This window comes from Myotis yumanensis, unplaced genomic scaffold (assembly GCF_028538775.1).
Source record: "Myotis yumanensis isolate MYYU_CA2020_CCGP unplaced genomic scaffold, mMyoYum1.0.hap1 SCAF_2, whole genome shotgun sequence".
In the NCBI taxonomy this organism is placed as follows: Eukaryota; Metazoa; Chordata; class Mammalia; order Chiroptera; family Vespertilionidae; genus Myotis; species Myotis yumanensis.
The window spans coordinates 119,464,532-119,478,815 of record NW_027223753.1 but is presented as its reverse complement, the minus strand read 5'-3'; the positions used below and the strand labels follow the sequence as shown (position 1 = coordinate 119,478,815).

The 14,284-nt window shown below is 35.4% G+C and overlaps 1 protein-coding gene across 9 annotated transcripts in view; it reads right to left on the bottom strand.

The window, feature by feature from the left end:
- ROBO2 (roundabout guidance receptor 2) overlaps positions 1-14,284 on the bottom strand; it is a 691,429-nt gene that overhangs the window by 155,114 nt on the left and 522,031 nt on the right. For all 9 annotated transcript variants that reach the window (XM_070406004.1, XM_070406006.1, XM_070406010.1 and 6 more), the window contains exon 6: positions 3,609-3,736. In XM_070406004.1, the coding sequence (XP_070262105.1) occupies positions 3,609-3,736 (128 nt within the window). The remainder of the gene's footprint in view (positions 1-3,608; positions 3,737-14,284) is intronic.

Sequence of the window (14,284 nt, the reverse complement as noted above, 5' to 3'; positions counted from 1 at the left end):
TGGCCTTTCAAACCGTGTTTATAGATACTCATTCACTCAACACACACATCATAACACAAACATTGTGCAATCTCTGAACAATACTAGAGCTGCTCTTATGTGAGATCCATGGTTTTGTAATATTCACAATTGAAAGGGGAGGTTAAGACAATTCAAAGAAAAATAAAGTAATTCTAGTAGCAGTATGAAAACTCTAGCGTGCTCCATAGTCTATGATGGGTTTACTATAGTAACAGGAATAGAAGAATTTGCCCAATGTATAACAATTTATTTTTGTTTTTTCTTGTTGTAGGGGACACATGAAAATAATAACCAAGAATAAGACAACAGACTAACATCATAAAGTTGTGGCTTATTCTCACTGACAAGATTTCGATTAATTTTGCCAATGTCCAACAGAAAAATAACTGTCTTTCATTTTTTTTTAAATATATTTTATTGATTTTCCACAGAGAGGAAGGGAGAGAGATAGAGAGTTAGAAAATCGATGAGAGAGAAACATCGATCAGCTGCCTCCTGCACATCCCCCACTGGGGACGTGCCCGCAACCCAGGTACATGCCCTTGACCGGAATCGAACCCGGGACCCCTCAGTCCGCAGGCCGACGCTCTATCCACTGAGCCAAACCGGTTTTGGCCTGTCTTTCATTTTTAAATTTGTATTTTCATGTGCCATCCTAAGCTGAATCTTAAACATAATGTTTCCTATACATAGAAACAAAGCAGCATTTTGATTCTATGCTATTAAACAGTGATAAAGAAGAAACCATGGTGAGAAATCATTTTTTTTTAAGAAAAAAAAACACATTTGTTTTTTACTTAGTCTAACTAAGTAAGTTTCAAAAAAAATTAAGGAAATATTGCCCTACAAGCAAAATGGTTATTCCAATGAAGTCTTAATTTATGCAAAGCCAATTTGAGCAATTGAAAAATAGAGAAACATTGTGTTTACAAATATGCAGTCTGAGTTAACACATTTTGAAGGTAATCTTAAAAGTTCTGTTAGATCATGAATTATTTGATTAGAATATAAATGCTACGAGGTTTGTTGTCCACCATCATTTCTTTCAAATTTTATGTTTGTCAAGTCAGCAAAAGAAGCTACTTGCTGTCAAGTTAAATTGTATAGACTATTTTCACCATATTTTTGAAATGGAAAACCAACTACTAAGTCACTCTTGCAGATTTTGATTATAAAATTTATTTTCCTTTTCCCCATTTGGCTAAAGTGAACATTGTGATAAAATTTTAGCAGAAACATCACAATAAAATCTCTTGTCTTTGTTACATATCAGCATTTAATCCCAGAAAAACAAAACAAAACAAACACAAAAACAAAACAAAACCCCAATAGGTGAATGTTGTCAAAATCAGCAAATTAAAATAAACTGTGTCCCTGCATTAAATTGATGAAAATAGATGTGGCCTATTGGGTCAGAGTTGACCCTGTTCTAATAAAACAAGCAAAGGAAGGACTGAACATTTCATTTATGTGCACAGAAAAATGAGCACAGAAAAAATGTCATAGATAATATTTTTTTCCTGTTAACCTGTTAGCATGAGTAATCCCAACTGCTTTTTCTAATGATTAAAATATTTAAATAATATTCTATTCTACTTTCTATTGTATTATGGAGATTTTTTTTTCTGTGGCCAGTTTGAGGACTCAGTGTTGGATGAGTTATAAATATACACCACACAGATTAAACTCTCTATTCCATCCACAAGGTTTGCTGATTTAAAAAAAAAAAATCCTATTAAAAATGAATAACTCTTTCTATTAGTTTTGTAAGTTAGCTTCAAATGTAAAGGTCCATGCAGGAGGAGCATGCTTTGTTAAATGAAATGTTAAACCTGAAACTTTCAACAAATTATGAAAGCAATTAGCTTGGAAAGATCTTAAAGCAAACAGAACACTTCAAGTCTCATTCACCCAGGCATTCAAGTATAAAGGAACCCTGCTGCTTCTACAAACAAACAACTCCTCACATTTTCTCACCATTTGTTTAGTCAGCAAATAGTTTTTGAATGGAACATTTCTTTGTTGCTTGTTTATTTTTCCCCCATTCACTTCAGAAAAAAACAAACAAACAAACTTTGGGGGGAATTTGGTGGAGTGAATTATTTTTGCAAAGGACTGCCTAGAGAAAAACAAACATATGTATAAATATAAAATCAGCTATAGAGAATTCAGGTTAAATATAGTAAAGAGGCTTATAGAGGCTCATGTTTTGACCATAAGTAATCAGTATGTACATTCAATTGATATATAATCATAACTTTTTATGATGTGTTGCCTAATGAGACATGAAAATATTTTTAAGCAACTAGCTTGCCAATTTTGCCTAATGTGTTTTGTATATCAGTTCACAACAAACTGGGGGAAAAATTAAAGTAGATGGAATAGAAATGGAGCAATTGGAAATTATAGAAATTACCAATGTTTTCCAGGTATCCAGAGTGCGTATGTCTCCTAATAATTATCTGAAGGAAGGTGAGGGTTTTCTTTATGATTTGATGCCCAAATTATAGGTCTGACAAAAAACAATTTGAGAACAAGCAACCCAAGTTCCTCTAAACCTTTCTCCTAATCTCATGAAAAGTTCTGGGAGCAAAGCTGCCAGAGTAAGAGGTATGACTAAACAGGGTGAGCAGTAGCTGAGACCTGCATGAGAGTGTGCAGCCAGCCTCCTCATCGGAAGGCTGAGAGGAGAAAGTGTCAGGGGAGTGGAAGAAAGATTAAAAGAATGAGCAGGGGATGCATTTGCCTGTTTCTGTCTAAAGTTCGTTGAGAGTAAACAATACCACAGATAATGTCTATTTGGCCAGAGTTAGTGTGGCTGTCTGCTTGGTACTACTTGGTACCTTGGGCTATGTAATTTACTCATATGGATCAGTGTGCACCACCAGGAAGAGAGTTAATTCATTCTAGTTCACCGTAGGGTTAAGTAATGCTTTCCTTCACTTATAAGCAATTCCAGGGAGTCTATAAACGAACATTATCCCATGACTGAGAAAGTGCATGACACCCAGAAAGTGAAAGTTATTACAGGAGGAGCGCTGGCTATTTCAATTATTTAAGGCCAGTGAACTTCACAAATCACTCTCTAAATCAGATTTTCTCAACGTGGGAGCTCCTTTGTATTCATTTTCCACCTTTTGAAGCAGTGTTAGGTTTTTTTTGTGTGTGTTTTTTTCCAGATTGCTTTTTGAATGCTGGAATAAAAAAGAATTTCAAAACAATACTCTGCAAGTATAAAGTGACAAACTACTAAACTGAAACACAAAGTAATTTTGAAATTAGCCACATTTAAAAGCAACAAATAGTTCAAAGCAATGGAAATATAAATATCTATTTTTAAGATTTATTTTAAAATCATGTTAGCTATTATTTATTTTTAAAAATTAATTATTTCAAATAATCATCCCTTTGAACACAAATTTGAAAGTAATTTTACCTCAGTTAATAATACAGTGTATACAAAATCTATGCCTTTTAATATAATAATAAAACAGGGTAAGCTATTATTTTGATGGTGGGTTCACTCACCCATGTAACTAAATATTAGCCTGCTGGTCCAATCATGTTACACATCTTCGGTCTCTTACCTCGAACAGTCAGGGTGGCAGAGGCTTCCACTTTTCCAACCCGATTCTCGGCAATACACATGTAAGTGCCTTCATCTATACTCAAGGCCTTTTTAATTCTCAGTGTGTAGTCATCTTTGATGTCATATCTGTGTAGAATATTAATTGGTTTTATTAAATAGCTTTGGTTATATTTAGATAACAGTTCATTTTTGTACTCTGATTTGCCTGAAATAAAATAAAACACACACACACACAAACACACACAACACACACACACACACACACACACACACACACAGACACACACCCCATTCAGCCATATAGTGTAATGCTTAGATTAAAGGTATTGTTAATATGATCATTAATTTCATATCTGATCTCCAGGTGCTTGATTATTAATTACCTATTTTTATATATATACACAACCCTTGCCACATCCTAATTATCAAATGTGTTCAAAAAGCTCAAAAACATTTCTTCACAAAGATAAATGCACCCTTATGTTCATTGAAGCATTATTCACAGTGGCCAAGACATGGAGACAACTAAAGTATCCTTCAGTAGAGCATTGGATAAATAGATGTGGTCCATATATACTATGGAAGACTATTCAGCCATAATGAAAGATGAAATACTGCCTTTTCCAACAACATGGATGGACCTTGAGAATATTATGTTAAGGAAAATAAGTTAGTCAGGTAAACCTTAAAACCAAATGATTTCACTCATAGGTGAGGTATAAAACTGAAACTCATAGACATAGACAACAGTATGGTGGTTACCAGACAGAAGGGAGTGGGAGATAGTAAAGGTTAAGGGGGCAAAATATACGGTGATGAAAGATGATTTGACTTTGGGTGGTGGGCACACAATGCAATATACAGATCTTATAGAAATATGCACTTGAAACCTATATGATCCTTTTAACCAATGGCATCCCAATAAATTTTTTAAAAGAAAAAAATCCACAAAAATATTAAATGTTTAATTAATAAGAAGAAATAAAATTTATGTTAAAATAACAACAACAAATTATCAAATGCACTACCAGCACTATTTTTGGTTACTCTTAGACAACAAGTAGTTCATATTTGAGTTTCTTGGTGAGTTATATCCTATCATTTTATAGGTTACACAGCTTTCAAATGTATGGTTTATGTTTTTAGGTATCTTGAGTATAAGATAGCTCAAATATTTAAAGGGGAAATTCATTTTCTCATTTGTTGGCAAACTCACAAAATAAGCATTGGTTAAAAGAATTAAGAACTTTTATTAAATCATCAACATTAACTCTTAAAATATCAACATGTCTGGAGTGATCCTGAAAACGCACATGCTCTTTCTCCAATGGATCATAATTCCTCTGAAACAATTACTTTTTCCTTAAAACTACATATTGCACAAGCAATTAGATGCTAAATATCTCCACAGGTCCAGTAAATGTGGCCTTTTTTCCTGTATTTCTTTCTGGATAAATTGGTATATGCTCAATTGTAATCTCATTGATGCTTTACACTATTGCTCTGGGTATTTGGAGAAATGTGCCTTTTCCCCAGAGAGCAAATATTGACTGAGTAGTATGATAAATTTGAGTAATAGTTTCTTATATTTCAAGAGTTCTTTACATTTCACAACAGAATTTAGACGATTTCACAACAATAAATGACTTAGAGATAATGCCTACTCCCAGCCACCATTTTATAGAAGATGGCAAGATTGTTGTCTTGAGTTTCAAAAAAAACTGTGACAGTATTTCTGTGACAAGGACATTTATTTTTCTAACACAGAGCAACGCACCCCTCCCAGCTGACGTGTGTGTTTACTGTTCTATTTGCCTGTGCACTGAGCAGGTGTGCATTTCTCTATTTTGTGTTCAGAGTTTCAAAAACTCCAGAAAACACTGTATCAATATTTTTCTCAATATGAATCTAAAACCAAATGTAATCCTTAGAGGTTCATAATGTGTTAACTAACACAGACACACTTTAAAATTATTATGTTATTGAACAACCTAATGTACTTAAAAACTTTGCCCTGATTTGCTCTTATACTGTTTTTACATAATCGAGAATGAATTTTAAATAATTGGATTATACTTTGGTAGAAAACAGCTACTTTTGATAAATGGTATAATGTTATATATGTTCAACATGTAGGAGGTATCATCTGACTTTAATTAAAAATAGGGAAAAAAAAGAAATAGATGAAAAAACATTACTTGTGAGGAAATCCTAATAGAAACGGGGTGGTTTTGATTGTGAAATCTGCCAGTCTCAGACTTGTATAAATGCAGTCATTGTTGCCAGGTTTGATTAATGACAGTTGTACAATCATGTGCTGACAGTCCCCACCATAAAGATACCTTTTTTTCCTGATATGAAACACTGCTGAAAAATGCAACCCAATCAGATTTGGCCACTGGACAACATGTGCCATCATCACTGTACCGTGAATGGAGATTGATTGGTAACCAGCTGTGACAAAGTGGGAAAGGAAGCTCTGGTTTTGTGTTGTGTGCCCCCACCCCCCCGCCCCATGCAAAAAAGAAAAAGAAAACTGAATTGTGTCAAAACCATTACCATCTGTTCAGCTAAATAATAAACAAAACAAAATAAGTCAAAATAAATTTATTTTAATACTTAAAACAACACTTTGAATGCAAGTTTCTATTTGTGTGTGATCTTCTTAAAAGTGTTTCAAAAGAGAAAATATTATTCATTTTTTAAAGAAACAGAGTACTACATTTTAAAATCACTTCCAAATTGAAATGAAATAATCTATTGTAATTCTTCCTCCTAAAGAAACTTTCTCTCTTGGGGATGTTTCTTAGAAATCTAAATTTACTTTGAAAATATCAAACAAGATTTGAAAAATGGCAAAATTTTATAACATGCTCAGTTCAAGACTGTGTATCTCATTGCCTTGTTTGGATTCCATGAGAGCTCTACACTATTAAATCTCCCTGAATGACCATTTTCATCTCAAAAGCACCTTTGTTTTTCATGGAGGTAAATTTATTTTCTCAACATTTTTAGTTTTTGAAATTACCTACTACTTCTTGCTATAAGATGCCTGACTCCTATTAATCATTAAGTTGGCCAATAGGAAAAAGTATGAGTTTAACTAGGAAATACTTAATGTCTATGCAAGTAAATGTGTCTATTTTTTAGGGAGACTTGAGAAGTTTGTTTTCAATTTTCAAAAGACTTGTAGTCAATCCAAAGAGCTGAAGATCACCTTCTACCTTTTACACTCTTTCAAACAATAAATGCCTGCAGTTATAGGCATTACATAGTTCCATAATTCAATAAAAAGTTAACTATGGAGCTTTACATGAAAAGGTCACAATGTTTATTGCCTATCTTAAACAGAATAATTTTTAGGATAAAGATCATATATTAATCTTATAAAATCATTCATTGATCATTTAAGACACACCCTTAAACTAATAGAGGCCATGGTGTGGATTATAGTAGATATGGAGATGCATCCATTTAGAAGTCAGTGATGATGTATTTCTATTAGTCAAAAAAGTCCATTTTAATAATTCACAACTTTGAATCGAGGTACTCTTCTACATAACATAAACGTTCTCAGAGAAATTTAAATCTTTTGCCTCTTTCAGTCTTGACAGCTGAAAATAGGAAAAAGTTGTCAATTCTCCTGAAACAATTTTTCTGCTCACAGTTTTTCAATCAAAATCTTTCCACAGACAATACTTGTTACCAAAACTCATGTAAGTGCTTCTTGGCAACCTAAATATCAAGTGATATTTTCTTAATCTTTAATATTTAAGGTATATCCTAAAGTGAAGCTCTTAAATTACAATTGAGGTCTGGGATCTTCAAATAGCCAAAACCAGCCATTAGTATTTTGCTGGTGAAGGGATACTGAGTCAAGTTTACTATACATTCTAGCCAACCTGGGTCACATTCTTTTTTTAATCTATAGTTATAATGCAGGTTAGCATTTACCATTTGGGTAAAGAAATCTTTACCGCCCTAACCAGTTTGGCTCAGTGGATAGAGCGTCGGCCTGCGGACTAAAGGGTCCCAGGTTCGATTCTGGTCAAGGGCATGTACCTTGGTCGCTGGCACATCCCCAGTGGGAGGTGTGCAGGAGGCAGCTGATCGATGTTTCTCTCTCATAGATGTTTCTAACTCTCTATCCCTCTCCCTTCCTCTCTGTAAAAAATCAATAAAATATATTTTTTAAAAAAAGAAATCTTTACCTATTCTTTCAGTTAGGTCACAAGCATTTCTGGGCAGGGCAACTAAGAGCAATATAAAAATACAGATATTCCTTTAAAAATGACAATTAATGTAATATTCATTGAAAAAAAGGTAACAAAAATCTTGGGAGAGATTTGTATGGAAATAACAAGAGGCAAGGTAGTCTCTAAAGAGAACGTGCTGTTCTGTTCTGGAAGCCTCTACTGTAAGCCAAAGTGAACCTTGATGATACTCTGACTCTGCCTTAAATAACCAAGCTACTCCTCATAATTCTCATTGAGTTGTGTGTATTTGTCATCCAGTCGCTTACACATCCTTATAACCATTACTCTGAATTCTTTCTCTGACAAAGTACTTGCCTCCATTACATTTGATTCCTTTTTCTGGTGATTCCTCTTTTTCTTTCCTTTAACTCTCATATCTTTCCTTAAATGCTACCCTGCTACCTCCAACCCTTGCCAGCCTGACTCATAGATGGAAAACTCCTCTACTTTATCTCCCTTTATCACAACTGAGAGAGCAGGACATTTTCCAACTAAAAAGCTAAGAGAAAACAAGTAAGCGAAAAAGATGCTTTAAGACATCCACAATAGGATAACAATGATTGACATAATGAAGTGCAGATTTCAGATCACCAGGTAGTTAGGCCCAATGACAACAACCAGACAGCAGGACACCCACCACCTTGCAACCAGAGCCTGTCTTGGAGTTTGAGAAATTAAACCAAATTGTAGCTGAGCCTCCCAGAAAGGCCAAAGCATCCTGCTCACCCAGAAACTAAAAGTGCCTGTGAGTTTTAATCAGTGTAGGCTGTGGCTATCTTTTGTGTGTCACTGTCTCTCCCATCTTCTACAACTATGACAGGCAATAGAGACTCCAGGGATTCATTCTCTTGGCAAATTTGTGGACAGCTGTGAACTTCACAGCCTGTTGTTCTTAGTCACTACCTGTTTTCATCTTCCGTCATCTTCTTTCATTTTTCACCTTTTCTGCAGTGAGCTTCATCACCTCTCATATAATTGCTCACAAAATTTTTGCAGTCACTTCTACGAAACTTTTCACTCTGCCCTTTGAACTATCTGCTCACTGATTTGTAAACCTTCCCCATCCTCTCTTCTCAGATTTTTAACCTCACCTCCATGCCTTATTGGAAATCTGGCTCTTTTCTGAGGGTTATGGAAGGATGGGAGTAAAGGGAGGTGAACGAAAACTCCCAGCTATTACAAACAATTATTCAGTGCCTGAGACATAGCAAATACATATTTTTAAGTAAGTTATTTATCTTCTCTCACAAAAAATAAAACAAAGCAAAATGAAACAAAGTCTCAATTAAATTCCTATCATGCCATCTAGTTTTAAATAGATTCTTTACAATTTATTTTTCTTTAGAAAATATAATAACTGATAGGACCTTCATCATAGGGCTTTTTAAAGCATTAAAATGAGTTAACAATTTTAAAGTGTTGAGACTTAAACCTGGCATATAATAAATACCCAATAAATGCCAACTGAAATTTTCCATAATTGCACCTCACTTCAATTATTTTCATCCTCCAGTGATATTGTCTCCATCTCCCTTCGGCCATTGTCTCATAGCAGGATCCTAGACTTTATACTCAACTGGAATGGCTCTACCTTTAAAATCTGAATTTTGAATGCCTGATCCTACCATAACCGTGAATGTTTCCTACTGTTTTTATTCATTTACAAACAGAATTCTTCCACCATTTCTATCAACCTTACACCATTACTTATTTCTCTATCCTACTTAAATTCTATGATCCATAAGTCACTTGCCATTGCTTTTCTGTTGTATTTAGCTAGCAAAACCCCATTAAAATGTTCATACTACCCAAGGCAATCTACAGATTCAATGAAACCCCTATTAAAATATCAACAGCATTCCCTTTAGCATTTTGTGCAATGCTGGCATGGTGGTGATGTACTCCTTTAGCCCTTTATTTTATTCATTTATTTATTTTGTCTGTGAAGCTCTTTATTTGACCTTCTATTTTGAATGATAGCCTTGCTGGATATAGTAATCTTGGTTTCAGATACTTGCTTTTCATTACCTTGAACTTCATGCCATTCCCTTCTGGCCCTTAGAGTTTCTGATGAGAAATCAGGTGTCAGCCTTATGGGAACTCCTTTGTAGGCAACAGCTTTCATTTCTCTTGCTGCCTTTAAGATTCTCTCTTTGTCTTTTGGCATTTTAATTATGATGTGTCTGGACATGGGTCTGTTTGGATTCTTCTTGTTTGGGGTTCTCTGTGCCTCCTGAACTTGTGTGACTTTTTTCTTTACCAGGGTTGGGAAGTTTTCTGCCATTATTTCCTCTAACACATTCTCTATCCCTTTCTCCCTTTCTGCCTCTTCTGGCACACAGGCTATGCTAATATTGTTATGTTTCACATTGTCCCACAGCTCCCTTAAGCTGTCCTCCTGTTTTTCAATTGTTTTTCTCTTGTTTCTCTGATTGAGTGATTTTTTTCAACCCTGTCTTCTAATTCACTGATTCTATCCACAGCTTCCCCTAATCTACTGTGTATTCCCTCAAATGTATTCTTTACTTGTGTTATATCACTCTTTATTTCTGACTGTTCTTTTTTCATAGTTACTATATCTTTTTTCATGTTGTTGAGCATCTTTACCATCATTACTCTGAAGTCTGTTTCAGATAAATTTCTTATCTTTGCTTCACTTATCTCTTCTGGAGAATTCTCTTGTTCTTTCATTTGGGGGTTGTTTCTTTGTGTTCTCATTTTGGCACTCTGTTTTGGTTTGTGACTATGTATTAGGTAGATCTTCTATGCCTCTCAATCTCTAGTGCAGAACAGTGTCAAACTCAGTTTCTGACTAAGTAGATCAGGCAAAGATTCAAAGGTTCCAGAGACCACCTCTGCCTACAGATTGAAAGGATTCTGTCTTGAATTGTCCCCAGCCAATTGTCTTCAGGTGTGGTGAGAGTTTTTTCAACAAGGTGGGGCCCTTGCTTCTGCCTGGAAGCTAATTGTCATTTTTAGTCTCTTAAGTGGCCTCAGGGCAAGGTGTTTTCCAATAGTCTTCCCCCCAGGCAAGGCAAATGTCTGTGTGGGAAAGATGTCCTCCACTGGGTTAGGGAATGACTCAGCAAACTCTGGGGTGGGGGTTGGGGGGGAGGTTTGCCTTCTGAGCTCTAACACTCAAGTCCCTAATCCTGACTTCTGCTCACACAGCTCCAGTCCACTCCCCTCTCCCTCTGTCAGACCACAATGTGGTTGCCTCCACAGGGAATTTTGTGCATTGGCCCTTTAAGAGAGTACCTGAATTTTCAGCTGTTACTCCCTGGCCAATAGCAACCCAGTTGCTCTTCACAGCCAGATGTTATGTGGGTATCCTTCTCAGTTCTGGTGCTCTCTGCTGGGGGTCCCAGCTTGAGGATTAGACCCCAGAGTTCTCAGTAGCAACCCCCCACAGCTGAGATATATCTCTGGAACTTCTGTTGCTGTCTGTGGGCTCCTGGCAAGCCCTTTCTAGCCTCCGCCCCTCCAACTAGTCTCTTTGCATTCTCCACTTTCAGACCCTGGGTATCAGGGTTCTCTCCTGTGAGTCTTCCATTGATTATTCAGGAAGTGTTTCTGTATTTTAGTTGTAATTTCAGTTTGTTCCTGGGAGCATGTTTGTGCAGCATCCACTTACTCTGCCGCCATCTCATTCACATGATTTTAATGATACATAAAGCACAATTTCTAATTTTTATCATTGATATAATATTCACTATTTTCCTGGCAAAGAGTTTTTTTGTTTGTTTGTTTGTTTGCTTTAGATTAGACTGTATTGTTATTATTTTTTTGTATTATATGCAGATAGGGTAAAAACCCGACACTGAAAATTACATTACTGCTTTCAGAACTTCAAAGGACTTTTAATATCCCCCATAATTACCCTGATTTTTACTAAATTTAAATCTCTTAAAAGTTTAAAGATTAAATAGGAGTGTGTATATGTATATGTGTGTATGTGTGCTTGTGTGCATGTGTGTTTGTGTGTGAAGTCCTTATTCCTTCCACAATGACATAAGATCAAATTCAAACCATTGTAGAGATACTAGGATTTTCCTTGAGTTCATAATATCAGAAAGGAATATTTAATAATTTTCATTGTTGTCCTTATTATGCAACCCTCTTTGTAATAAATTTTTCACTAAGATTTAATAGATTATTCAAATAAAATATCTGCAATCACTTAGATGTATTACTTTTTATACTTTTGGAATATTACACATATTATTTCCAATTAGTTTTTTAACTAATTAGAGCATAAAAATTTATGTCAAAAATACAATTATTGCCGTAACTGGTTTGGCTCAGTGGATAGAGCGTCAGCCTGCGGACTGAAGGGTCTCGGGTTCGATCCGGTCAAGGGCATGTACCTTGGTTGCAGGCACATCCCCAGTGGGAGGTGTGCAGGAGGCAGCTGATCGATGTTTCTCTCTCATCGATGTTTCTAACTCTCTATCTCTCTCCCTTCCTCTCTGTAAAAAATCAATAAAATATATTTTAAAAAAATACAATTATTTCACAATTAAAAAGAACATTTTAGAATAAAGTGGTGAAGACCGTTTAAATTTTCTTCAATTTAGAAATAATTATTTTATTGGCTTAAATTAGTTTAAGACAATTTAGTTTACAACAGGAGTTAGAATTGCAATATCACTTTTGGAAATGTGGATATATTTCACAGTAGTGTCTTTAGTTGGAAATTAATCTTTTTTAAAATATATTTTTATTGATTTCAGAGAGTAAGGGAGAGGAAGAGAGAGATATGAGAGAGAATCATTGATTGGCTGTCTCTTGCATGCCTCACATTGCGGATCGAGCTGTCAACCCAGTCATGTGTCCTTGACCAGAGTTGAACCCAGGACCCTTCAGTCCACAGGCCAATGCTCTATCCACTGAGCCAAACCAGCTAAGGCTAGCAATTAATCTTAACTTAAATCCTTTTAGAAAAGGACTTTAGGAATTAAATGCATGAGATTCAACAGAATACACAATTTATCACACATTTTTTTGATAGGCGGCTTCCATTCTTCTTGCACTCTCTGAATTGGGAATGAACTCTGAATGAAAGGACTGCAAGTTTGGAGTAAAATGGATTTTTGAACATGCCAGCTACTTAGTGGACTTGAGTTCTTTGCTAGACAAACTTTTAAGAAGTCGCGTTCGTTGGCATTGAAAGCAAGCACTCACTGAGTTATTGGGATTGGGGTGGATTCTGCATTATCAGAGAGATGTTCAGTCTGGACCATGCCAGGGAAGATTCGAGAGGCTCTTTCCCTTTCCTTCTGCCCACAGAAACCTCCTCATGAAATGTGCTTATGAAATAATTTAGAAATTCAACACAGCTCCATAGGGGAAATGTCATCATTAGGTGTACCACATAACTTGTGGGTTGGTCGGTCTATTTGAAAATGTAGTTTCAGGCACTTCTCTAATTTAGCGACTCTGAACTACTTTTATCAACTCAGCAACTATTTAAATAGCAAGGAATATTTTTAAAAATCCCAGCCTCGTGTATTCTAGAAATATGCAAAAAAGTATACATTCAACTCTAGTCATTAATAAAACAAGGGGCTTTCTTCTTGTGTTCAATGATGACATAGTTATGTCACATCCAATCAGGATATTATTTATCTATCTCACTGATATCCCTTTCTAGATAAGGCAATAAAAAAGACTATTATCTTCAAAGTCTGATTTTTTAACTATATTTAATTATTTCAGGTGAGTGATGCCCAGGCTTATATCTTCCACTAGATAAGGGATTCTCGACCTCAGTACTGCTGACATTTGGGAAAAGATTATTATTTGCTATGGAAGTTGTCCTGTGCATACTTCGTCTCTCCCCAGTGGATGACAGTAGCACTTGATCCCCAAATGTGGTAACTGACAATGTCTCCAGTTATTGCTATAAGTCTCTCTGGGGGTGGGAGTAGCAAAATTAGCTCCAGACCAGAACTACTGCCCTAAATGTAAATCTGGTGAGCACTACATTCCAGATGGAGTGCTGGATACTTGAGATTAAAGATAAATATGGCAAAAAATGTTGAAGAGACAGAAATAAATTATTCAACAATGATAATTTAAACACTATTTTCTCTATTACACAGACATAGAAAAAATAAAATAGCAATGGCTGTAGAGGGAATGTAGGGTGTTCCAGGTTCAAAACGGGCAATGAACAGAGAGAGCTGGGGTTTGAATCCAGCTTTGCTAACCACAGATCCTGTGACCTTAAGCATGTTGCTCATTGTTTCTAAGCTTTAATTCCTCCTCTGTTATAGAATGGATTCATACTTCAAGGTTATTGGAAAGATTAATTATAAACCAAGTAAATGCCTAACATGAAACTAGGGAGTCCTCAAGAAAATTAAAGTTTTGTTATTATTTTAATATTATGTCCTTTAAAATTAATTATTTCAGT